The 27,740-nt window shown below is 38.1% G+C and overlaps 1 protein-coding gene across 1 annotated transcript in view; it reads left to right on the top strand.

Annotated features, from left to right (window-relative positions):
* Nucleotides 1-27,740, top strand: part of DNAJC13 (DnaJ heat shock protein family (Hsp40) member C13) — a 171,431-nt gene that overhangs the window by 128,919 nt on the left and 14,772 nt on the right. Inside the window, exons 41-54 of the mRNA XM_055413675.2 lie at nt 184-351; nt 1,374-1,487; nt 2,849-2,965; nt 4,084-4,261; nt 9,994-10,085; nt 12,633-12,732; nt 14,610-14,684; nt 14,915-15,027; nt 18,349-18,518; nt 18,686-18,728; nt 19,213-19,386; nt 20,615-20,794; nt 21,217-21,357; nt 22,947-23,090. Of these exons, the coding sequence (XP_055269650.2) occupies nt 184-351; nt 1,374-1,487; nt 2,849-2,965; nt 4,084-4,261; nt 9,994-10,085; nt 12,633-12,732; nt 14,610-14,684; nt 14,915-15,027; nt 18,349-18,518; nt 18,686-18,728; nt 19,213-19,386; nt 20,615-20,794; nt 21,217-21,357; nt 22,947-23,090 (1,809 nt within the window). The remainder of the gene's footprint in view (nt 1-183; nt 352-1,373; nt 1,488-2,848; nt 2,966-4,083; nt 4,262-9,993; nt 10,086-12,632; nt 12,733-14,609; nt 14,685-14,914; nt 15,028-18,348; nt 18,519-18,685; nt 18,729-19,212; nt 19,387-20,614; nt 20,795-21,216; nt 21,358-22,946; nt 23,091-27,740) is intronic.

The following is a 27,740-nucleotide window of genomic DNA, read 5'->3' as shown; positions in this document are numbered from 1 at the left end:
TCTCTTGACTTTTACTTTTCATAAACTCTTGACATTAGTGTTGGGGACTTCAGTACCTTTTTTGTTTCTTTTTCTTTGCTTTCTCTTCCTTAATATGTTCCAGACTGTTTTGATTCCATAAATGTACTATTGCCTGGTAATATAAGAGATCTATTTTAATAGTGTGTTAATTTTTTGTAACAGGAAGTAGCCAACAGCCTTGCCAAACTGAGTGTCCGAGCTCTAAGTCGCCTTGGAGGTTATCTGCCTGAAGAACAAGCAACACCAGAAAATCCAACCATAAGGAAAAGTTTAGCTGGCATGCTGACCCCCTATGTTGCTAGAAAACTTGCTGTGATTAGCGCTACTGAGGTATGTGCTTCAGAGCTAGCCTGGGTTTTGATAAATGCTGCAAGATCCTCTACATAGTAGAGGAACATAACAATGCTGACTGCTCTCAGAAACCTAAAAATTGAAAATGCTCACATGAATGTTCTCTCAACTAACAAATTTGGTTATTGTGTCTTCGTGCTGATGATAGCAGCCCTGTACATCCAGGGATAATAGCTCCCTTCTTTCCTCCTAGCACAAAGCTCAGAAAATGTAAAATGTAAAAACTTCTTATTAAAACACTTAGGGAATTCCCTGATGGTCCAGTGGTTAGGATTTGGATTCAAGTCAAGGGCCTGGATTCAGTCCCTGGTTGAAATAAGATCCTGCACGCCGTGAGACATGCACCCCCCACTTTCCCTCCCCACAAAAAAACATTTAAAGGAGAGTTAAGTGTGTATGTGTACACTTAAAATCGAGTACAGCGACACAAAGGGAAAGCACTGTAGATGGCTAAGCGGGCATAAGCTATGTCTGCAGAGCTACTTAATGCAGCCTTGAAGCAGGGTTTGGCTGAGAAAATTGGAACTGAATCTCTGCCCATAAATTCTGCTTCCCTTTCTAGGAGTATGCTTCATAAAGACTTAGATTTTGTTTTCAGTTACATGTATGTACAGGTTGTGTGGTATGCTTTTTAAGCTTACATTTACTGTTTATAAAATGCTTTAATGAAATATAATGTGTGGTTTTCACCAAAGCAGAGCAAATGTTAAGAATGAGATGTGAAAACAGACTCAAATTTGAATTCCAGTTTCACCACTTAAATGTTGTGAGACCTGGGACAAATAATTTGATCTTTCTCAGAGAAGTCTTGCTTTTTCTCAGCTGTAGAAAGGTAAACATTGTGTTTTCAAGCTTGTTAAAATTATTCAAACCCATTGTACTTAAGGTCCCTATTACAGTGCTTGGTGTGTCATAGACAGTTTTAATGAATTATAATTTCAGTATTTTTCCTAAATATTATAAAACAGTAATATTCTGTCTTCTGTTAATATTCTGTTAAGATTTTGAAGATGCTTAACAGTAACACAGAGAGCCCCTATTTGATATGGAACAATTCTACAAGAGCAGAACTACTTGAATTTCTTGAATCTCAACAGGAAAGCATGATTAAAAAAGTAAGTTAATAATTTCTTGCATCCTGCCACCTTCTAGTGGAAAAAGTAGTAAGTCATGAAAAAAATCAAAAGACAGAGAGTAGAATGGGCGATAAGGAGTTGGCCTGGATAATACATAACTAGATGGCTGAATCTTGATGGTTTAGAGTGTCCTGGATTATGAAAAATTTGGTTTACCACTCATTTCATGATAGTCACTCAGAGCTCTTCATTAATAGAAGTTGTGAGAATTGCAGAGCTAGGAGGAACCAGTCTCAGATTTCTACATATCATCTGTTTTTTTACCAGAAGAGAGAGAATATCATTCTTTCTTTGTTTAGCCCTTTACAGTTTATTCCCGTTTCCCTCGTAGCTCAGTTGGTAAAGAATCTGCCTGCAATACAGGAGACCCAGGTTCGAGTTCTGTGTCAGGAAGATCCCCTGGAGAGGGAAATGGTGATCCACTCCAGTATTCTTGCCTGGAGAATCCCATGGACAGAGGAGCATTCACTTGTCTTTATAATTTTTTATATACTTTTACATATTATTTCAGTCCAACCTAAATTTTATGTAATTTCAACCAAAATCTTCTTGGGGCTATTTTTTTCCTATTTTCCTGTCTTTTTCTTTGTCCTTAAATGGAAATTCCTCTTGATTTGTCAACTGATATATTACCTTGCTTTTTTAATTCAGAGACCCTGTTTTCCTTCACTTTATCACTTAATGTATTACTTTTTAAAACCAGTTCAGACATGTTCATCCCTTCACCCTATATCTGATCAGGCCAAACGTTTGCAGAGAGGAGAGCCACATGTCGTACTTGCTTATACTAGGTCTAAGATACTTCATTGACTGACCTCAGTGATCTTTTGAAATTTTAAAATGAGTTTCAATTTTGGACTAAAAAATAATATAACTCCCTGTCTGTATATAACGTAACTCTATAAGGGGCTTCCCTGATGGCTTAGCAGGTAAAGAATCTGCCTGCAATACAGGAGACACACGTTTGATCCCTGGGTTAGAATAATCCCCTGGAGGAGAAAATAGCAGCCCATTCCAGTATTTTTACCTGAAAAATCCCATGGACAGAAGAGCCTGGCGGGCTCCACTACAAGGGTCACAGAGAGTCAGGCATGACTAGGTGACTAAGCACACGTTCACACATGCATGCCTTTTCCAGAGTCCATATTACTAATTATAAATGTTAAAATTGCATTAAGTGCTGTGATGTGTATCCCACCACATTTTTCTCCTATGGAAAAATGAATGGATCTTTGAAGTTATTTATCTGATAAGTTATTAAACTGAATATGGATAGATTTATAATTACACACTAATGATTCTGATTTATGTCTAACAATTTGTTTTCTTTTTTTTTTAAGGGTGACTGTGACAAAACTTATGGATCAGAATTTGTCTACAGTGATCATGCCAAAGAACTTATTGTAGGGGAGATTTTTGTTAGGGTCTATAATGAAGTCCCTACTTTCCCACTTGAGGTAAACTCTCTACTTTTGATTTTGTCTGTAACTTTTGATCATTTGTTATTAAAAGCTACTGGTTTATTCACACTGTATACACTGAAATAATATCTTTCTTTGCCAAATATTTTATACTAATTTGAGTATGTGATAGGATGACCATTGATAACTTATGAGACTTTTTGTTTTGAATGTTGGGGAATTTAATGGATTCGTGAATAAGAATTTATTCCTTTCCCAGCTATTTCTTATATTTTATGCATAATGCTACTACGCTATATCATGTATATATGCCTGCAGCTCTGCAGTCTCTTGTGGAATTGTAAGGCCTTTTACATACTCACTCTATCATGTTAAATATCAGACCACCAGACAGTAGTCTATCTCTGGCCAGTTTTTAAAAGAAATTAAGAAAATAAAAGGGGAAAGCAAAGAGAATTTTTAGAAGATGACTGGGTCACATCAGGTTATTTCTCGTGATGACCCCTAATCACTTCCAGAAGCAAATAATCTTTTCTTTCCTTAGTTCTTGGGGATCACATAGGAAAGTTTTGTTGTAGTTTTTTTTGGAGGGGGTAACAAAGATTTGGTGGTTGTTTGGTTTGTAAGGAAGAAAGAAGTGAGGATTTGTTTTAGAGTTTGCTCCTGGAAAAAGGAATTTACTAAACTGTGATGTATGTTATTTATCACAGAATAATATATAAAAATAGCTGCTAAGCAGAATGAGTTTAGTGATTTGTGAAGTCTCTTTGAAAACTTCCTTTTGAATTTATAATCTAATATATATAATTTTGAAATGTAAAAATGCAGCCAATTTATAGAAGTTACGTATCATACTATTATCTCGGTAAGTAAAGGCATACCCTTATCTCAGAGTTATTATACTATATTACTGATGGGAGTATATCAGATTTCTAATGGATTTGGACCAACAGTGATAAACACTTTCTAATGCTGTTGAGTTTTATCCCTTTTCTCCTCGGTCCTCATTTAATGCATAAGTATTTTTGTGTGTATGTATAATTTAATCACTTCCATGACTTGAAATGTTTCTTTATTGCTTTTACTGTGAGATCTTTATTATGGGTTATTTCTAAGGACACACATGTTTTTAAATATTTTTCTACTTGATTTAGGTTCCAAAAGCATTTGCTGCAAGTCTCTTGGATTATATAGGCTCCCAGGCCCAGTACCTCCACACCTTCATGGCTATCACTCATGCTGCAAAAGTAGAGTCAGAGCAACATGGAGACCGCTTGCCAAGAGTTGAAATGGCTTTGGAGGCTCTGAGAAATGTTATAAAATATAATCCAGGTATGTGATTGTACCTTTGACAAATAAGATCCTTAAAATAGAAGAGCCCTAAAAATACCAGTTCTCAATTTTACTGGGAAAATTATGCTTGTTTACTGACCCCATAATATTTTTACCTCTAAATAATAGGCTGGAAAGAGAGGTCAGTCATCATGCTTAGAAGAATTCATATCTCTAAAGGCAAATGAGTTTCAGTAAGTTGAAAAGGCAGAATAACTTGATGGTGTAAAACATCACATTGATGACATAAATCGACATACAAGGTATAAGTGCTTAAGTTAAGAGTTTTTGATAAGGTGATCTAATATTTCCACCATTGGTCCCTACAATGCCATACTTTAAAGAAAAAAACTACCTGAAGTTTTTGGTGCTTGAAAATTAAAATAATAAAATGAGAATTATCGTTCTTAAAGCATCTTTAAGAAAGACATTTACAGGAACATAATCACTCTGGCCTGACTTCAGGAAATATGCTGGAGTGAAAATCTGAAAGCTTATTCCAATTCTAACTTTAATAACAAATACAGAATATATATACAGTGATGGACAGGGAGGCCTGGCGTGCTGTGATTCATGGGGTCGCGGAGAGTCGGACACGACTGAGCGACTGAACTGAACTGAGGGAACACAGCTCCACCCATCAACAGAAAATTAGATTAAAGATTTACTGAGCACGGCCCCACCCATCAGAGCTAGACCCAGTTTGCCCCACAGCCAGTCTCTCCCATTAGGATGCTTGCACAAGCCTTTTATCTATCAGAGGAGAGACAAAATGAAAACCATAATCACAGAAAACTAACCAAACTGATCACATAGATCACAGCCTTGTTTAACTCAATGAAACTATGAGCCATGCCATGTAGGGCCACCCAAGATGGATGAGACATGGTGGAGAGTTCTGACAAAACGTGGTCCACTGGAGAAGGGAGTGGCAAACCACTTCAGTATTCCTGACTGGAGAACCCCTGAACACTGTGAAAAGGTAAAAAGATATGACACTTAATGATGAACTCCCCAAGGTAGTAGGTGCCCAATATGCTACTGGAGAAGAGCAGAGAAATAGATCCAGAAAGAATGAAAAGGATGAGCCAAAGTGAAAACAGCACCCAGTTTTGGATATATCTGGTGATGAAAGTAAAGTCCGATGCTATGAATAACTATTGCATAGAAACCTGGAATGTTAGGTCCATGAATCAAAGTAAATTGAAAGTGGTCAAACAGGGAATGGCAAGAGTGAACATCAACATTTTAAGAATCAGTGAACTAAAATGGAGTTGAATGGGTGAATGTAATTTAGATGATGATTATAGCTACCACTGTGGGCAAGAATCCCTTAGAAGAAATGGAGTAGCCTTCATAGTCAACAAGAGAGTCCAAAATGCAGTACCGGGTGCAATCTCAAAAACCACAGAAAGATCTCTGTTCATTTCCAAGGCAAACCATTCAATATCAGTAATTCAAGTCTGTGCCCCAATCACTAGTGCTGAAGAAGCCGAACTTGAACGGTTCTCTGAAGACCTCCAAGACCTTCTAGAACTAACACCCAGAAAAGATGTCCTTTTCATCAGAGGGGAATGGAATGCAAAAGTAGCAAGTCAAGAGTTACCTGGAGTATCAGGCAAGTTTGTTTGGCCTTGGAGGAGAGAAGCAGGGCAAAGACTAACAGAGTTCTGCAAAGAGAACACACCGTTCATAACAAACACACTCTTCCAACAACCCAAGAGATAACTCTACTCATGAACGTCACCAGATAGTCTATACCGAAATCAGATTGATTATATTCTTTGCAGCCAAAGATGGTGAAGCTCTATACAGTCAGCAAAAACAAGTCCAGGAGCTGACTGTGGCTCAGATCTTGAACTCTTTATTGCCAAATTTAGACTTAAATTAAAGAAAGTAGGGAAAACCACTAAGCCATTCAGGTGTGAATCCCTTATCCCTAAATCAAATCCCTTACAATTATATACAGTGGAGGTGACAAATAAATTCATGGGATTAGATCTGATAGAGGGCTTGAAGGACTTTGGATGGAGGTTTGTGACATTGTACAGGAGGCGGTGATCAAAACCATCCCCAAGAAAAAGAAAAGCAAGAAGGCAAAATGGTTGTCTGAGGAGGCCTTCCAAATGGCTGAGAAAAGAAGAGATGCTAAAGGCAAAGGAGAAAAGGAAAGATACACCCATCTGAATGCAGAGTTCCAAAGAATAGCACGGAGAGGTAAGAAAGCCTTCCTCCGTGATCAATGCAAAGAAATAGAGTAAAACAATAGAATGGGAAAGACTAGAGATCTCTTCAAGAAAATTAGAGATACCGAGGGAACATTTCATGCAAAGATGGGCAGAGTAAGGACAGAAGCAATATGGACCTAACAAAGCAGAAGATATTAAGAAGTGGTGGCAAGAATACACAGAAGAACTATACAAAAAAAGATCTTAATGACCCAGATAACCCTGATGGTGTGATCACTCACTTAGAGCCAGACATCCTAGAATGCGAAGTCAAGTGGGTGTTAGGAAGCATCACTACAAAGCTAGTGGAGGTGATGGAATTCCATCTATTTCAAAACCTAAATGATGATGCTGTTAAAGTGCTGCATGAACCCAATAGTCAGCAAATTTGGGAAATTGAGCAGTGGCCACAGAACTGGAAAAGGTCAGTTTTCATTCCAGTATCAAAGAAAGGCAATGCCAAAGAATGTTCAGACTACCACACGATTGCACTCATCTCACATGCTACTAAAGTTATGCTCAAAATTCTCCAAGTGAGGCTTAACAGTCCATGAACTGAGAATTTCCAGATGTTCAAGCTGGATTTAGAAAAGGCAGAGGAACCAGAAATCAAATTGCCAACATCCATTGGATCATCGAATATGCAAGAGAATTCCAAAATAACAACTACTTCTGCTTTATTGACTACACCACAGCCTTTGACTCTGGATCACAACAAACTAGAAAATTCTTAAAGAGATGGGGATACCATACCTACTTTCCTGCCTCCTGGGCAACGTGTATTCAAGTCAAGAAGCAGCGGTTAGAACTGGACATGAAGCAATAGACTGGTTCCAAATTGGGAAAGGAGTATGTCAAGTCTGTATATGGTCACCCTGTTTATTTAACTTATATGCAGAGTTCAGTTCAGTTCAGTCGCTCAGTTGTGTCCGACTCTCCGCGACCCCATGAATTACAGCATGCCAGGCCTCCCTGTCCATCACCAACTCCCGGAGTACACTCAAACTCATGTCCACAGAGTCGGTGATGCCATCCAGCCATCTCATTCTCTGTTGTCCCCTTCTCCTCCCGCCCCCAACCTTTCCCAGCATCAGAGTCTTTTCCAGTGAGTCAACTCGTCGCATGAGGTGGCCAAAGTATTGCAGCTTCAGCTTTAGCATCAGTCCCTCCAATGAACATCCAGGATTGATCTCCTTTAGAATGGGCTGGTTGGATCTCCTTGCAGTATAAGGGACTCTCAAGAGTCTTCTCCAACACCACAGTTCAAAAGCATCGATTCTTCGGCGATCAGCTTTCTTCACAGTCCAACTCTCACATCCATACATGACCACGGGAAAAACCATTGCCTTGACTAGACGGACCTTTGTTGGCAAAGTAATGTCTCTGCTTTTTAAAATACTATCAAGGTTGGTCATAACTTTCCTTCCAAGGAGCAAGCGTCTTTTAATTTCATGGCTGCAATCAGCATCTGCAGTGATTTTGGAGCCCAAAAAAATAAAGTCTGACACTGTTTCCACTGTTTTTCCATCTATTTCCCATGAAGTGATGGGACCAGGTGCCATAATCTTTGTTTTCTGAATGTTGAGCTTCAAGCCAACCTTTTCACTCTCCTCTTTCACTTTCATCAAGAGGCTTTTGAGTTCCTCTTCACTTTCTGCCATAAGGGTGGTGTCATCTGCATATCTGAGGTTATTGATATTTCTCCCAGCAATCTTGATTCCAGCTTGTGCTTCTTCCAGCCCAGCGTTCCTCATGATGTACTCTGCATATAAGTTAAATAAGCAAGGTGACAATATACAACCTTGACGTACACCTTTTCCTATATGCAGAGTACATCATGTGAAATGCCAGGCTGGATAAAGCAGAAACTGGAATCAAGATTGCCGGGAGAAATATCAATAACCTCAGATATGCAGATGACACCACCATTATGGCAGAAAGCAAAAATGAGCTAAAGAGCTTGTTGATGAAAGAGCAGGCTTGAAGAGGAGAGTGAAAAAACTGGCTTAACATTCAAAAAAGAAAGATCATGTCTTGCAGTTCCATCACTTCGTGGCAAATAGGTGGGGAAACAATGGAAACAGTGACAGACTATTTTCATGGTCTGCATCCATGAAATTAAAAGATGCTTGCTGCTTGGAAGAAAAGCTATGACCAACCTAGACAGCATATTAAAAAGCAGAGACATTACTTTGCCGACTAAGGTCCATCTAGTCAAAGATGTGGTTTTTCCAGTAGTCATGTATGGATATGAGAGTTAGACCAAAAGAAAGCTGGTCACCAAAGAATTGATGTTTTTGAACTGTGGTGTTGGAGAAATTCTTGACAGTCTCTTGAACTGCAAGGAGATCAAACCAGTCAATCCTGAAGGAAATCAATATTGTATATTCATCGGAAGCACTGATGCTGAAACTGAAGCTCCACTATTTTGGCCGCGTGATATGAAGAACTGACTCATTAGAAAAGACCCTGATGCTTGGAAAGATTGAAGTTAGGAGGAAAAGGAGACGACAGAGGATGATGATGGCGTCACTGACTCAGTGGACAGGAATTTGAGCAAACTCCGGGAGTTGGTGATGGACAGGGAACCCTGGTGTGCTGCAGTCCATGAGGTCGCAAAGAGGTGGACACAAATGAGCAACTGAACTGAATTGATAGAATATATTGATAAAATACCGAACATAAAACCTGAGTATAAAATATGAAACATATTTATAAACTATAGAATATAAAATAGAATGTTATATAGAATATAAAATATGAATATGGATTATAAAATTACATTCAATATTCAGTTTCTTACCTGAAGACCTCAAAACTTTTTATTAACACTTAATGTTATCTTTCTTGTACTTCTTTGCCCTTTTCAGTATGTATTCCAGTACTATTATAATTTATATTTGTATTGCCAGCAAATTATTCAAATAAAATAACCAACAATAATTAAATGTTGTTTAAGAAAATATCATTCTCATGGTATAATGGAGATGTTTTTAAAGGCAGTATTATAAAATCTGAAGAATTTTTTTATTTTGGCTTATTAGGTACAGAGAAATTGCTGCAGACCTGGGAATTGATTTGGAACTTGTCTGTAATGTAGTTCTCAAGTGACAGAGTTCTAACTCAGTCTTACTTAAAAGCCAAATGATGTCACACTGTCTTCAGATGTAATTAGGCTGACAGGGTTAGCTTTGAGGTCTACAGGTAAAGAGTAAAAGTACCACCATACACTTAATTTTTGAATTGTTTTTGATAAATTTGTTTTTAGCCTGTCGGTTAGTTAGGAGTTGGGATGGAAATGAAGACAAAACAAACGTGAGAAACTTTACTACTGTTTAACTTCTTAAGATTTACTACTCTTTAGTAGTACTGTTCTCACTTCGTGTCACAATTGTTGAGAAAAGTTTACCACAGACTTGACAGTAAACAAAACATACCCATTTCCTGAAGATTGATAGAATATCGCTTGGAAATAAAAGATAAGCATTTTATTTTTCTTTCTAGGCTCTGAAAGTGAATGCATTGGGCATTTTAAGTTAATATTTTCTCTTCTTCGAGTCCATGGAGCTGGTCAAGTGCAGCAGTTGGCTTTAGAGGTAAAAAAATTTTGTTCTAAAGCATGGTGTCTTTTCTGCAACATACTGTACATGGTTTGAACCTTGGTTAATCATCATCTAAAGTTGAATGGAAATTTGTGTGTAGTTGTTTTTTTTTTTCATTTTGCTTATTAAGGCAAGTGAATGTCTTTAAAACTTGAATTAATATGCCCATTTTGAAGAGCAAATATTGTACAGTGTTCGAGGTGCTTCCCTCTGTGGTCATCATCTGTCATGCGTTAGAACTTGGGATGTATCTGTATAGTGTCATATGGGATGTGTTAAGGAATGGACTTTACTTGGGAAGCTTGGAAGCCACAGATGACAAAAAAAGGGAGCAGAACTTTCCAAGATCTCTCTGTGTTTCCACAGAGAGACATGTTGAGACCAAGGTACTGTGCTGGCTACACACTGTGAGTTTGTGTTCCGTCTTCCTCAGTTGCTCTCCCTTCTTATGGGTCTGGTACAAAAGCATCCTTTCCAGCTACCCAGAACCTGTGGGTCTTAGAGGTCCAAGAGTGGTTGGAGGCCCCTCCTTCAGGAGAATGAAATCATTGGTCCTTTAGGAGGCTGTTAGTGTGGAGCCTTTTCCTTGGAAGAAGCAGGAAGACCTTGGTCACAGGGTACTCCTTGTCTAGGCAACCCAGAGTGAACATCCAGGATCTTTTTTCATGTGATCTTGCTTATTGTAACACACACGATTTATTATAAAGAACACCAAATTCAACCTTTCAGTAACAGTAAACTTTATGAATGATTAAGTGTTCTTAGGGGGCTTCCCTGGTGGCTCAGAGGTTAAAGCGTCTGCCTCCAATGCGGGAGACCCGGGTTCGATCCCTGGGTCGGGAAGATCCCCTGGAGAAGGAGATGGTAACCCACTCCAGTATTCTTGCCTGGAGAATCCCATGGACAGAGAAGCCTGGTAGGCTACAGTCCATGGGGTCGCAAAGAGTCGGACACGACTGAGCGACTGAACGGAACGGAAGTGTTCTTAGACTGCATTTTGCTTTAAAAAATGTTTAATAAAATAATAAAAGTCAAATTGGTCAACAGCTTAACAAGTATGGTCTTTTCATTGAAAAGCATGCTTCTCCACTTAATTGCTTCAAGTACCTTGTAATTTTTAAAATAAGCATTATTGTGTCTATGATATTTTTCTTTGAGATGCTGACCACATGGTTCAAGTTGTGGCTTTAATCTTTAGATGTGTAAGTTAGACTTGAGCGGTCATCTTCTATTGAAGAAAAACATGCCTATTTCTTTATAATAGAAAGATAGACTTAATATGTTGTACTGGGCACCGGAGACATTTACTTTCCCCCTCTAAAAGAGAAAGTCCAAGTAGTGAAGATGATTATCTTGCTAATTGCTTCCCACCCCAAATCTCCAATTGGAAAACACTATAGTATACACCATGATTCTGGAGCATGAACTGGTGTAGGATTGAAGGCTTCTTATGAGCCTAAGTATCGTGAATTGGTGCTAAAATATTTGTTTCAGTTCAGTTGCTCAGTCGTGTCCGACTCTTTGCAACCCCATGAACCACAGCACGCCAGGCCTCCCTGTCCATCACCAACTCCCGGAGTTCACTCAAACTCATGTGCATCGAGTCGGTGATGCCATCCAGCCATCTCATTCTCTGTCGTCCCTGTCTCCTCCCACCCCCAATTCCTCCTAGCATCAGACCCTTTTCCAGTGAGTCAACTCGTCGCATGAGGTGGCCAAAGTATTCAAGTTTCAGCTTTAGCATCAGTCCTTTAGGTTGTTACATTTAAATGTTACCTTTAAGTTAATAGAAAACTGGTATGTGTATATATATATATATATATATATATATATATACACACACACACACATTAGCATTAACATTTTTTATTCTCAAAAGAGCAAAGTAATAAAGCCAATTTTTAAGAATTAAACTCTTGCCTAAAAGTTAAATATTTTGTCCTCCAAGCATTTTTCTCATTTTGCTAATAAACCTTAAGTTTATTTAGATCTGACTAATTTGCCAACCAAGGTCCGTCTAGTCAAGGCAATGGTTTTTCCCGTGGTCATGTATGGATGTGAGAGTTGAACTGTGAAGAAGGCTGATCGCCGAAGAATCGATGCTTTTGAACTGTGGTGTTGGAGAAGACTCTTGGGAGTCACTTATACTGCAAGGAGATCCAACCAGTCCATTCTAAAGGAGATCAATCCTGGATGTTCATTGGAGGGACTGATGCTAAAGCTGAAACTGCAATACTTTGGCCACCTCATGCAACGAGTTGACTCACTGGAAAAGACTCTGATGCTGGGAAAGGTTGGGGGCGGGAGGAGAAGGGGACGACCGAGAATGAGATGGCTGGATGGCATCACCGACTCTGTGGACATGAGTTTGAGTGTACTCCGGGAGTTGGTGATGGACAGGGAGGCCTGGCATGCTGTTATTCATGGGGTTGCGGAGAGTCGGACACGACTGAGCGACTGAGCTGAACTGAATTTGCCTTAATTTGTTTAGGTTTGAAATTATTTCCAGAACTCTTAATGTCCTATTGATTGATTTTTCAGGTTGTGAATATAGTGACATCTAACCAAGATTGTGTCAACAATATTGCTGAATCAATGGTTTTGTCCAATTTATTGGCTCTTCTGCATTCTTTGCCATCAAGTATGTATATTTGCTGGAATTTTCAGAACCACACCAGTCAGCATAGAGGGGACCAGTTACATAGATGATGCAAAACCTCCAGCATAGTGTTTTGAAATATTTTAAGTGGTATTCTTTATATTAGATTTGTCTTCCTATTTTATTTTTACATAAGTTAACTATTTTGTATTTCCATATCTGAAGTTGGAAGAGATGATAAAGATCCAAACGCAAATGAAAATAATCTAGGATTTTCAATTTGCTGAGTATAAGCTACATATGAACGATTGAGAATTAACTGATCCTCCGTGTTTTATTTTTAAAGAACACACTGTTGAACTTGTGTGATAGAAAAAAACGCTTAATATAAAAATCACTTAAAGTTCAGTCCTGCATTATTTGTCCTTACTGATTTGATGCTAATAGTAACTGTTAGTACCAGATGAGATCAGTTTTTAAAAATGTAGCAACCTGATTTCTTGAGTACAGCCTGCAATAATATAGACTCCTTACACACTGTAGTTATGTCTCACATAAGTGTGTAGTTGTGTTAGATCAACCTTGGGATTGCTTTTCAAAGACAGTTGTGATATAACTCCAACTTTGTCACTTACCCATCAACATGCATTGCTCAGTCAGCTTTGCCAGCCCTTCAAAAGTCACGTTAATCTTGACTTCACACCTGTCCACCTCCTTGAGAGAAGCAACCAGTCTCACTCATTTTCTGCCCCAGTGCCTTGTACATGTTACGTATTATGTTCAGTGAATTGAGTGGAGTTCAATTATTATTGAATATTTTTGTTATCTTTTAAATGACAACATTTAAAAGTTATTAGATTATTTTTTTTGTCATTCCTACAGCCTTAGTTGGTTTTTCTTTTTTATTGCTTTTTAACAGCTACAAACAATGTAAAATTAAACTGATTGAATGTTACAGAAGTCATGGTTTAAAAGTTATTTTATATTCATACTGAATTTATATAGTGCAGTCGTGGTTTTAATCTTACTTTGTAAAATAGCTGATATTTAGATATCTCAGCCTACTCTGTTCTTATTTATATTTTAGACTAAATTATCTTTCACTGTTTGCTCGGGAACATTAAAAACAAAATAATTGACTACTTCTGTCCCCTCCAAAGTCTTGTTTTCCTTTGAACTTATGGTTAGAACAGTGACTGGTTTTCAGTGAAATATTGTTTCCTCTCTTAAAAGAAGTTTCATTTTAACAAAACTCTCATTTTGAGTGTTCATTCTCCTCCCTGTTAACTTAGCTCAGTCTGGCTACCATCCTTTGTTTTCGTCTCGGTCTAATACCTGGCAGCCTTCACCTCTTTGCCAACTCTTCACTCCTCTGGTCACCTTGGAAGAGTAAAGTTCAGTTGCCCAGTCTACTTCAATGACAAGGAAGGGGTGAGAAGTGCACAGACTTTGTGCAGAAGGATGCTATTGTGTTTTAGGCTGGAACAGTGTCTTGCAACTGCTACTTCCTGCTCATTTCTCTAAGATACTAGCACCATATAAAAATAATAGATCCCTGAATATAGTATCCTCAGGGTATCAGGAGGTGAGATTTTGTTTGCACAATGAGCAGTGAGGTTGGAGGAGAGGATGGCATAGTGGTTATGAGTATGGATTTTGGAGTCAGACCTCTGTAAACCTCTATATACCTCAGTGGTATAGTGAGTTATACCACTCACTAATTGTGAATTCATGGGCTACTCAGACTGGATCTCAGATTCCTCACTTACAGCAAGACCACAATACCTGTCTAGCTGGTTGTTGTGAAGTTGAAAGTTTGATGCCCTTTGTAAAGCACCTCGTTCAGTGCCCGGCACTGATGCCTAGTAGACGTAAGGTAATGTGATGATTCGATTCTTATAATGTCTTTTGTTCTTCAGGTCGTCAGCTTGTTCTGGAGACTCTCTATGCTTTGACATCAAGTACAAAAATTATCAAAGAAGCAATGGCAAGAGGTAGTGTATAGAGTGCTTTCTCATCTAGTCATGCTCCATAATGGTAAAGCTTATTTTGAGCTACTTTATATAGTCTGATAAACTCGAAGAATGCTTTGGAAGGCTTACAGTTTTTTTTAAAAAAACAGACTGCATTGTGTTTAAATGAGGTTGAATGTAAATTCTACTGACTAGAAAAGTCATAAATTTTTATTTAGCATATAAACACTAATGCTTTTTTTCCTTCACAGGAGCTTTGATTTATTTACTAGACATGTTCTGCAATTCAACACATCCACAGGTTCGAGCCCAGACAGCAGAACTTTTTGCTAAAATGACAGCAGATAAACTAATAGGTCCAAAGGTGAGCACAAAATGGGTTCTTAGAAAGAAATTAATTATTAAAACCTTATTACTTTGGTAACTAATTTCATGCGGACCACCAAAGTCTGAAATAGTAAAGAAGTGACTTGATATGAAAGTTGAAAGATTGACATACCTGAATTATTCCTATATATTACTAGGTAGAGAAAAATTATAATCAGGGAAGCCTGCGCTAGTATTGAGAAGTCTTAAGAGAGTGTTTGAATTATGGTGATGAAACTGTTCATCTCCCTTGAAGGAGCCAAAACATATTTTAAAAGTATATTTTAAGTTGTGACAGAAGGTAGATTAGATTTCACACTTCGAGGATTGGCTTGTGAAGTTGAGTATTACAGTGCCTTTGCTTTTCCTCTCTTCAGGGAGATCTCTCATTAAGAATCTGGAGAAGACAAAATGGTCTCAGGAACCGTGATTCAGTTCATAGAGCAGAAATCTATTAGAATAATACTTCTAAGTAGAATTGCATCCAGACACAGTTGTAATCAAAGTTTCCTTCTTCTGTTATTGAATCAGTGTCACATGAAGTAATGCTCACGGAAGCACTGTCTATGCCAGCCCAAATATGAAATAAAGGCTCCTGAGCACCCCCTTACAGAAAACAAGCTAGATTCAGTTGTGTTTTTTTCTTACCTGATCTCCTGATTTAGATATTGAGAATATGTCACAAGACCTGGAATAGTTTTACTTTGGGAATATGGCTAATAGTCTATCATCAGTAGGGTTAATGGATAAGGAGCATTACATTTGGGTGCCTGTAGCAAGCGCCCATAAAAATCATGAATATTGATATTTAATACTGAGTTTTCTTAAAGCTAGAGTTGGGTAGCACCTAACTATAATGTCTACTATTAACATTTTAAATAATGTTTTAGATGTTTAAAATATGTACTAGAATTAAGTTTTGAGCTCTTTAGTAATTTTTAACCTTTGAAATACATGAGGGACAAATTTTACCAAGGTGAATATTGTACTTAAATTTTCTGTATAGGAAAAAAATATGTGTCAGCTCCTTAATTGAATGATTTGCAACAAGAGATTCTAGAACTGGGGTCAGTATACTTCTTTTCCACTTTTATAACTTTATTCAGATATAATTGATATGCCATATAATTCACACACATGAAATATACAATTCAGTGTTTTGGGCAACAACAGTCAGTTTTAGAATATTTTCATCAAACCAGGAAAAAAAAAACCCATTTCCTAATATAGCAGTCACTTCCCTATATTTATACCACATTTTGTTTTTCCATTTATCGATTAAAAATGGACTATTCTGTATGCTGCTGCTGTGAACATGTGTGTACAAGTTTTTGTGTGGATATGTATTTTATTTCTCTGAGAGTAGAATTTCTGGGGAGAAGGCAATGGCAAGCCACTCCAGTACTCTTACCTAGAAAATTCCATGGACAGAGGAGCCTGGTAGGCTGCAGTTCATGGGGTCGCTACGAGTCAGACATGACTGAGCGACTTCACTTTCACTTTTCACTTTCACACGTTGGAGAAGGAAATGGCAACCCACTCCAGTATTCTTGCCTGGAGAATCCCAGGGACGGGGGAGCCTGGTGGGCTGCCGTCTATGGGGTTACACAGAGTCGGACACGACTGAAGTGACTTAGCAGCAGCAGCAGCAGCAGCAACACTATTTTTAACCTTTCAAGGACTCATCAGACTATTTTCCACAGTGGCTGCACCATTTTACATACCACCACTGATGATGATATCCACCTCTTCTTTAACACTTACTGTATAGATCTTCATTGAGTATGGTCATCCTACTGGGTGTGAAGTGTGCTGTGTCAGGGTTTGCTTTGCGTTTCCCTGGTGCCTAATGATGTTGAATAGCTTTTCATGTGCTTATTGGCCATTTGTACATCTTTTTTGGAGAAATGTCTATTCTCATCCTTTGCTCGTTTTTTGAGTTGTCTTTTTACTGTTGAGCTGTAATTGTTCTTTATGTATTTTGGATACCAGTCCCTTATCAGACATATGATTTATAAATATTTTCTCCCATTTGTGGATATTTTTCCACTTTCTTGTTTTTTTTTTAAATTTTGATGAAGTCCAGTCTGTCTTTGTTGTTATAGCTTGTGCTTTTATTATATAAAAAGCCATTATCATTATGCCTATGTTTTTTTCCTAGGTGTTTGATAGTTTTAACTCTACATCTTAGATCGATTTGACCAAGAAAGTGACATCCATCCTATTTTGTGGACGCTCTCTATCATGTAACTGATATTGTTTCCTGTAGTTCATTGACTGCCAGGAGGTTCAGGGCTAAATTTATTATATATTGCTTGCAATTATGCAGAGCTTTTGATATTTTCTTTATGTACTAATTCCTATTAGTCTCATTTGTTCAGATAAGTTTTTGAGTATCAGCTTGTGCCAAGGAATGAAAGTACAGGCACTGACAAGACAGTCTGGGCCAGGAAAGGTTTCTATAAGATGAGATTTAACACAGACTTGAACGACACAAAGGAGATAAAACTATGTGAAGACCTGAGGAAAAGCTTGTCTTCCCAACCTTCATTTTCCCTTTGTCCTTATGTCTCACACTAATTTTCAGTTTGTGCGTGTGTGTGTGTCTTGGATGTTATTTTCTTAAGTTCCTTTTTTGGAAAAGGCACAATAAAATGTAAAACGTGGTACTAAAAGTTACTTGTGTAACACAAAGCATGAGAAGAATTTGTGAGGGTGCAGGGGATTTGGGGGAGAGGTGGAGGGACAGATCAGCTGAGGGCTTTCTGGGAAGAGGGGACAGCATGTGCAAGGCAGGATCTAGTAGGTTGGTGTGCTCTGGGAACGTCACATACCAGTGGTGCTGAATTTCTTAACGTTACTTAAATTTGAGGTGGAGAGAGGAGATTAACCCAGATAGGTAAGTAGTAGGAGGTTGTAGTGAGTCTTGTTACCTTTGCATGTGTGTATGTACTCAGTGGTGTCTGACTCTTTGCCGTCCCATGATCTATAGCCCGTCAGGCTCCTCTGTCCATGGGATTTTCCAAACAAGAATACTGGAGTGGGTTGCCATCCGCTTCTCCAGGGAATCGGATCTTCCCAACCCAGATATCAAACCTGAATCTTCTACATCTCCTGCATTGGCATGTGGACTCTTTACTACTGAGCCACCATAAACCAAGGTTTATCTGTTATCTCATTCCAGGACTTGTGGATGATAGTTATGGCCTATATCAGTCATAACACACATTATAGCATCATTCTTAGAGAAATGTAAAACAAACCAAATATTGAGATGTTTTCAATAGGTCTTTTTTCTTTCTCAAATTTCCTTGTCCAGGTTCGAATTACATTGATGAAATTTCTCCCAAGCGTTTTTATGGATGCCATGAGAGACAACCCTGAAGCTGCTGTCCATATTTTTGAGGGAACTCATGAAAATCCTGAGTTAATTTGGAATGATAGTTCCAGAGATAAAGTGTCCACGACAGTTAGAGAAATGATGCTCGAGTAAGTAAAGACATGCATTAGCAACTTAGGACCTTCAGGTGGAGTCACCAGGCAGGCAAACATTTTCCACATTGTCTGTCACCTCTCCAAGACTTATTCTGTAAAGGTTAATGAACGTGTATCGTGTGACTAAAGTTTGATGTCCTTTCCTTCTTGTTTTTCCCAAGGCACTTTAAAAATCAGCAAGACAACCCTGACATAAACTGGAAGGTAAAGTTTACTTTTATTCAGAGGAAGGAATTTTACATTTTACCGTAAATTTATTGTTTTAAGTTCCTGCTGAGTGAGTATAAAGCCATCCTTTACTCTGTTACTAAGACACTTAAATCTTCCCCTGGAAAACAAGGTTTTAAACATTAAAAAAAAGTAGGAATATTCACTTTTGGAGTAACTTAATCAAAGGACTTTTTCTGAAAAGAGTAACCTAATCAAAGGAACTTTTTTTTAATAGAAATTTATTAAGTGAAAATAAAACAAATAATTTTGATTTGATTGTATTAATGACTATTTAAAGCCTAGTTCATTGCATGAAGATTTCTTTAATAGGGTTTTTTATTTCTTTCTTGTTAATGTATTGGGCTGGGCAAAAAAGTTTGTTTGGATTTTTCCCTAAAAGCGCCAACAGACTTTTTTGCCCAACCCAATACAACTAATGACGAGTAAATGACTTGACTATTCTTTCTCTTATTTAAAGTTGCCTGAAGATTTTGCTGTGGTGTTTGGAGAAGCAGAAGGTGAACTTGCTGTTGGAGGAGTTTTCTTGAGAATCTTTATTGCACAACCAGCTTGGGTTCTAAGAAAGCCTAGAGAATTTCTTACTGCACTGCTAGAAAAGTTAACTGAGCTTCTGGAGAAGAACAATCCTCATGTAAGCTTTAGTCATCAGCCAGACATTTCACACATTTTGCTAAATATGTTGATAGTGTTTCTGTGAAAACACCATTCTCATTGACCACGCATTAAGAATTGGCTACCTCTTTCAGTGTAGCTCCCACACTTAAATTCGTATTTGCTTGATCAAAAGTGAAATTTTTAAGTCTGAAGAACAATTACAGAGGTTCTGAAAGGTTTCTGCCATCCCATTTCCAGTGATTGTATGGTTTTTAAGGAGAAGCCTAAAGGTTTAGTGTAGAAATCTAAATGGAAGTGTGTCCTGCTAGGGCATATTCTTCTCTCAGCTAAAGAAATTGACAGGAGAGCCTTAACTATTGATAAATGAATGAACCCTATACCTATGCTCAAAACTAGCAGGAAAGCAAGAGTAAGAAAGTAGATTTGGTCTTGGTTTGGCCAGTCATAAACCCTGAAATAGAAAGTTTTGTTATTTATATCTATATATTGAAAATAATTGAGGTATGTGATTGTTGTTGAATTAATTTAAAAAAGCTGGCTTTCGAGGTGGCTAAGAGCTTGTGTTGTTAGATGGTCCTGGATGCCAGGACCGTCACTGATAAGCTCTGTGGCCTGGACTAATACCTCCCGACTCTGCCTCAGTTGCCTTGTAGAAAGGTCACAGCATCTGCCTCTAAGGCTGAAGTTTTCATGAGTTTTGATAAATGTGAAGCACTTAGTATAATGCCAAGTACTTAGAAATCATTGTTGGTATCATTAGCTTTTTAAGACTCTTAAAAAATCTAAACAGTATGTCAGATATTTATATATATCTCTTTCTATAGTCGCGATTTCTCTTTACTCTGATTTTTACAGAACTGGGGAAAACATTCCACTAGTTGTTGCATTTTCCTGAATTATTGATGTTCTCGGATACTGACAATTCTGTAATATTTTGAGAGATGATCTAGTAATATCTTTTGAGAGATGATCTCTAAACAGAAATATCTGTCTGTAGTAGAAATGAGATGTGAAATAGAAATGCCCAGAGAAAATCTGTGTAGATTCAGATATCACATTCTTAGAGTCCTTTAAATTCACGCTTTTATCATGATGGAGATGTTTGTTGTTCTTTTAGGATTTATGGATCAGTTTTCAAGCGCCAGCACCTAGAGTCTATTTTGAGCACCAAATAATTACCAAGGACATTTAAGACTTTATCAGCTTTTTATAGTTTGCTTGTTCATTTGTTTTACACCCACCAGGGAGAGACTCTGGAAACTCTGACAATGGCAGCAGTGTGTCTCTTCAGTGCTCAGCCTCAGCTGGCTGATCAGGTTCCACCATTGGGCCATCTCCCCAAAATTATCCAGGCAATGAATCATAGGAACAACGCCATTCCTAAGAGTGCCATTCGAGTTATTCATGCCCTGTCTGAAAACGAGGTACTGATGATGAATCCGTTTAGTAGCTTATAGCTGTAGAATTTATCTGTGCTCCCTCTTCCTGACTAATATACATTGCAGAATAAATCCCTTTCCTGCTGTATACCTTCATCCATATGAACAGCATGATATTGTAACAGTTCTTAAACTGGTTTAAATGATATGATTAATAGGAGACTGAATTTGACTCAGTTCATTATTAAACTTGAACTGATGGGACTTCCCTGGCAGTCCAGTGGTAAAAACTCCATGCTTCCACTGCAGGATGTGTGGGTTTGACCCCTGGTTGAAAAACTAAGATTCCACATGCCTCACAGCATGGCCAAACAAAACTTGAACTGAATGTAGGTTTTTCATATATTATTGTGGTATTTACTTTAGATAAGTTATTGCTTTCTACAAGTAACCTTCTCTTTTCTTAGCTCTGTGTTCGAACCATGGCATCTTTGGAGACCATTGGCCCACTGATAAATGGAATGAAAAAACGACCAGATACCATTGGTCTAGCCTGTGAAGCAATTAATAGAATGTTTCAGAAGGAGCAGAGTGAACTAGTAGCACAAGTAAGTAACTTCCTAGATTCCTATTTTAGGGAAGGCAACATACCAAACAAATAGATTTTCACTTATTTAACACTGATTTTGGCTTCCCTGACTTGGCAGAGAGATAACTTGTGAGCTGGTGCATGTACAGTTTTATATTTTATACACACACACACACACACACACCGGACGAAACATGTATATATAAACACAGAAAATGTGGGCCAGCTACCAAAAATCTTACCAATGTCAAAGTACTTTTGTGATGTTTGTATTTTAAATTTTGATTGTTTACTAAGCATTTATCCTTAACTAGCTTTGTAAAATTTGGTTTATCCTTTTTGAAAGATTCATTCTTGTTTATTCATTCCTTTATTTCTTAAGTCACGTTTGAAAAACACACCAAGGTTTTTATAGTCCTTTTCAAAGAGAATATAAAAGAAGACTTGGTGGATACCAGTGTAAAGTAGTAACAGACATCAAGGGAACAAAAAACATACAATCAATTTAAAAATCATTGAAAAAGTGATCCTTCTAAAATATAACTCTTTAAAATATAAGTGATTCTGCACTTAAAAATTCTTCAGTGGTTTCCCATTATTTGCCATATGACAAAGTTACATCTGATATCCTTAACCGGAATACAAGGCCCTACATCCTTATTGTCTGGCTCTCCTATTTTCCAGCCCTCTTTCCTCTCAGATCATCTCTCCCCACCCACCGCTACTTCTATCCCTGTTTCTCAGTCAGGCAAGTTAGAAGTACTGGGTACATTTCAAGGAGATAATTGGATGCTCTGAGGTTCAGACTTGTAACTGACGAGGCAGGTTGTTGTATTAGAAAGAACATGAGCTAGTTCTGCCACTTGATGGCTCTGTGACCTCAGGCATGCTATTTAGCCTTAACAGTGCTCAGATTCCTCATCTGTAAAATAAAGCTATGGCTTCTCACAAGGTTGTTCTGAGAGTAATATCAATAAAAAGAGGAACACTTACTAAAAGTTACTTTTTCACCTCTTCTTTTTGAATTTCAGAGTGGGCATTGCAAATTGTGTGGTACCAGAGTATTACTTAGCTTTTATTAGGCTGGTAAAAAATGTGTGGTGAATGCAAAGGTTGATGTTTTAAGAGAATGTGAAAAAAATTAATATTCCCAAATATTATTTAATATCAGTATATATCATTAGAAGAGGCAGATCAGTATACTGGCTATAAGCTCAGGTTCTGTTCTTCATAGGTCTAGATACAGAGTCCATTGCCACCTAGCTCTGTGACTGTGAAGGCCTTCATGTGCTGATTTTTCCATTGACAATTGTGCCTTCATCATTTGATTTGGGGAGGATTAAGTAAAATAATCAGCATATAACATTTAGAATAGTTGATGGAAGAGAATAAGATCTCATTAAATAAAAATGTCGCTATCATTAGATACCCACCCCTACCCCCAAATTCTGTCTCTGGAATTAAAATAAAGCGGAGTGTCCTCTTCCAGGTATGGTCCTGGGAGTGAAATTATTTCCTCAGTGGATGGCTTACATTTTTTTTAAAGCATATGTGTGTGTATATGCACACATACATACACACACATGTATACTTAATACTTTCTTCTAGGCCCTGAAAGTAGATTTGGTCCCATACCTTTTAAAATTACTTGAAGGCATTGGCCTTGAAAATCTGGACAGCCCAGCAGCCACAAAGGCACAGATTGTTAAAGCTCTCAAGGCAATGACTCGAAGCCTGCAGCATGGAGAACAGGTGAGTCTGCACAGAGGTAACTTTGATCTGTTAATTATGACAAAGCATTTTCAAAACCAGGGGTCTTGACTGTTGGTGATCCATGAATCTCAGCTCAGGTTCTACTTAAAGGTGTGCTTGTTGACCATAACTGGAGCAGATCCTAAGATCACAAATGGACTAGCATAGCTGCCTCATCAACACAAACCATATACTCAAATGGGGCTTCCCTGGTAGCTCAGTGGTAAAGAATCCATCTGCCAGTGTAGGAGATGTGGTTTTGATCCCTGGGTCAGGAAGATACCCTGGAGAACGAAATGGCACCCCACTTCGATATTCTTATCTGGGAAATCACATGGACAGAGGATCCTGGCAGGCTACAGTCCATGGGGTTGCAGAAGAGTCTGACACAACTTAGCAACTGAACAACAACAAACAGTCACCAGGAGGATTCTTTCTCTGGATACTGAGAGTGTGTTGCACATTTTTAAGCATAGAAGAATGTTGAACATTTACTGCTGGTTAAGATTAACTTTCAATTCTAGAAGTTATTATGGAATAGTGATAACCACTTTCACTGACTCTACCATAATACCTTTAAAAATATAAAAAATATTATTTTAGTTTCATCTCCTTCATTAGCACTTACTAAGTGTTGGCTATTAGCCCAACAAAGTCTCTTTTGTTGTAACTTGCTGCTAAGTCACTTCAGTTGTGTCCAACTCTGTGTGACCCCATAGAGGGAAGCCCACCAGGCTCCCCCATCCCTGGGATTCTCCAGGCAAGAACACCGGAGTGGGTTGCCATTTCCTTCTCCAATGTGTGAAAGTGAAAAGTGAAAGTGAAGTCACTCAGTCGTGTCCGACCCCTAGCGACCCCACGGACTGCAGCCTACCAGGCTCCTCCATCCATGGGGTTTTCTAGGCAAGAGTACTGGAGTGGCTTGCCATTGCCTTCTCCATTGCCTTCTTCTTCTTTTGTTGTAACTTAGGTGTCTATTAATGTGTATCAGCTGGGCTTCCCTGGTGGCTCAGACAGTAAAGAATCCACCTGCAATTCAGGAGACCCAGTTTCAGTCCCTGGGTCAGGAAGATCCCCTGGAGAAGGGGATGGCTACCCACTCCAGTATTCTTGCCTGGAGAATTCCATGAACTTATGAGCCTGGGGTACTACAGTCCATGGCATGACAAAGAGTCAGACATGGCTGAGGAGGAACACTCCACCCTACAATTGTTTCAGCTACATGCCCATGCCTAGTTCAAACCAATTCAGTAATTTTATTTTCCTCATTGGTTTTATTCTTTTTTTTTTTGGTAATTAATTTATTTTTTATTGGAGGCAAATTATTTTACAATGTTATATTGGTTGGTTTTGCCATACATTGACATGAATTCGCTCCGGGTTTACATAAGTTTCCCCTCCTGAACCCCCCACCTCCCTCCTCCCTTTTTCCTCCCTCTGGGTCATCCCCGCATGCCATCCCTGAGATCCTATAACATGCATCGACCCTGAACTAGTGATTCGTTTCACATATGACAACATACGTGTTTCAATGCCATTCTCCCAAATCATCCCACCCTCACCCTCTCCCACAGAGTCCCAAACACTGTTCTATACATCTGTGTCTCTTTTGCTGTCTCGTATACAGGGTTATCATTTGCATCTTTCTAAATTCCATATATATGCGTTAGTATACTGTATTGGTGTTTTTCTTTCTGGCTTACTTCACTCTGTATAATAGGCTCCAGTTTCATCCACCTCATTAGAACTGATTCAAATGTATTCTTTTTAATGGCTGAATAATACTCCATTGTGTATATGTACCAAAGCTTTCTTATCCATTCGTCTGCAGATGGACATCTAGGTTGCTTCCATGTCCTGGCTATTATAAACAGTGCTGCAATGAACATTGGAGTACATGTGTCTCTTTCAATTCTGGTTTCCTCGGTGTGTATGCCCAGGAGTGCGATTGCTGGATCATATGGCAGTTCTATTTCCAGTTTTTTGAGGAATCTCCACACTGTTCTCCATAGTGGCTGTACTAGTTTGCATTCCCACCAACAGTGTAAGAGGGTTCCTTTCTCTCCACATCCTCTCCAGCATTTACTGCATGTAGACTTTTGGATAGCAGCCATTCTGACTGGTGTGAAATGGTATCTCATTGTGGTTTTGATTTGCATCTCTCTGATTATGAGGGATGTTGAGCATTTTTTCATGTGTTTGTTAGCCATCTTTATGTCATCTTTGGAGAAATGTCTGTTTAGTTCTTTGGCCCATTTTTTGATTGGGTCATTTATTTTTCTGGAATTGAGCTGCAGGAGCTGCTTGTATATTTTGGAGATTAATCCTTTATCAGTTGCTTCATTTGCTATTATTTTCTCCCATTCTGAAGGCTGTCTTTTCACCTTACTTATAGTTTCCTTTGCTGTGCAGAAGCTTTTGATTTTAATTAGGTCCCATTTGTTTATTTTTGCTTTTATTTCCAATATTCTGGGAGGTGGGTCATGGAGGATCCTGCTGTGATTTATGTCGGAGAGTGTTTTGCCTATGTTCTCCTCTAGGAGTTTTATAGTTTCTGGTCTTACATTTAGCTCTCTAATCCATTTTGAGTTTATTTTTGTGTATGGTGTTAGGAAGTGTTCTAGTTTCATTCTTTTACAAGTGGCTGACCAGTTTTCCCAGCACCACTTGTTAAAGAGACTGTCTTTTCTCCATTTTATATTCTTGCTTCCTTTGTCAAATATGAGGTGTCCATAGGTGCGTGGATTTATCTCTGGGCTTTCTATTTTGTTCCATTGATCTATATTTCTGTCTTTATGCCAGTACCATACTGTCTTGATGACTGTGGCTTTGTAGTAGAGCCTGAAGTCCGGCAGGTTAATTCCCCCAGTTCCATTTTTCTTCCTCAAGATTGCTTTGGCTATTCGAGGTTTTTTGTATTTCCATACAGATTGTGAGATTATTTGTTCTAGTTCTGTGAAAAATATCTTTGGTAGCTTGATAGGGATTGCATTGAATGTATAAATTACTTTGGGTAGTATACTCATTTTTACAATATTTATGTCCTCTTTGATTGCTTTCAGTAGTGTTTTATAGTTTTCTATGTACAAGTCTTTTGTTTCCTTAGGTAGATATATTCCTAAGTATTTAATTCTTTTCGTTGCAACAGTGAATGGAATAGTTTCCTTAATTTCTCTTTCTATTTTCTCATTATTAGTGTATAGGAATGCAAGGGATTTCTGTGTGTTGATTTTATATCCTGCAACGTTACTGTAATCATTGATTAGCTCTAGTAGTTTTCTGGTAGAATCTCTAGGGTTTTCTGTGTAGAGGATCATGTCATCAGCGAACAGTGAAAGTTTTACTTCTTCTTTTCCAATTTGTATTCCTTTTATGTCTTTTTCTGCTCTGATTGCTGTGGCCAAAACTTCCAGAACTATGTTGAATAGTAGTGGTGAGAGTGGGCACCCTTGTCTTGTTCCTGACTTTAGGGGAAATGCTTTCAGTTTTTCACCATTGAGGATAATGTTTGCTGTGGGTTTGTCATATATAGCTTTTATTATGTTGAGGTATGTCCCTTCTATTCCCACTTTCTGGAGGGTTTTTATCGTAAATGGATGTTGAATTTTGTCGAAGGCTTTCTCTGCATCTATTGAGATAATCATATGATTTTTATTTTTCAGTTTGTTAATGTGGTGTATTACGTTGATTGATTTGCGGATATTGAAGAATCCTTGCATTCCTGGGATAAAGCCCACTTGGTCATGATGTATGATCTTCTTAATATGTTGTTGGATTCTGATTGCTAAAATTTTGTTCAGGATTTTTGCATCTATGTTCATCAGTGATATTGGCCTGTATTCTTTTTTTGTGGGGTCTTTACCAGGTTTTGCGATTAGAGTGATAGTGGCCTCATAGAATGAGTTTGGAAGTTTCCCTTCCTCAGCAATTTTCTGAAAGAGTTTGAGTAGAATAGGTGTTAGCTCTTCTTTAAATTTTTGGTAGAATTCGGCTGTGAAGCTGTCTGGACCTGGGCTTTTGTTTGCTGGAAGATTCCTGATTACAGCCTCTAGTTCTGTGCTTGTGATGGGTCTGTTCAGATTTTCTATTTCTTCCTGGTTCAGTTTTGGAAAGTTGTACTTTTCTAGGAATTTGTTCATTTCTTCCATGTTATTCATTTTATTGCCATATAATTGTTGATAGTATTCTCTAATAATCCTTTGTATTTCTGTGTTGTCAGTTGTGATCTCTCCATTTTCATTTCTAATATTCTTGATTTGGTTCTTCTCCCTTTGTTTCTTGATAAGTCTGGCTAGTGGTTTGTCAACCTTCTCAAAGAACCAGCTTTTGGCTTTGTTGATTTTTGCTATGGTCTCTTTTGTTTCTTTTGCATTTATCTCTGTCCTAATTTTTACAATTTCTTTCCTTCTACTGACCCTGAGGTTCTTCATTTCTTCCTTTTCTAGTTGCTTTAGATGTAGAGTTAGGTGATTTATTTGACTTTTTCCTTGTTTCTTGATGTGTGCCTGTATTGCTATGAATTTTCCCCTTAGCACTGCTTTTACAGTGTCCCAGAGGTTTTGGGTTGTTGTGTTTTCATTTTCATTCATTTCTATGCATATTTTGATTTCTCTTTTGATTTCTTCTATGATTTGTTCATTATTCAGCAGC

Source organism: Moschus berezovskii, chromosome 1 (genome assembly GCF_049115385.1).
Source record: "Moschus berezovskii isolate FMDL1 chromosome 1, NW_MosBer_1.0, whole genome shotgun sequence".
Lineage (NCBI taxonomy): Eukaryota > Metazoa > Chordata > Mammalia > Artiodactyla > Moschidae > Moschus > Moschus berezovskii.
The sequence above is the reverse complement of the archived record's forward strand: the minus strand, read 5'-3'. Positions and strand labels throughout refer to the sequence as shown.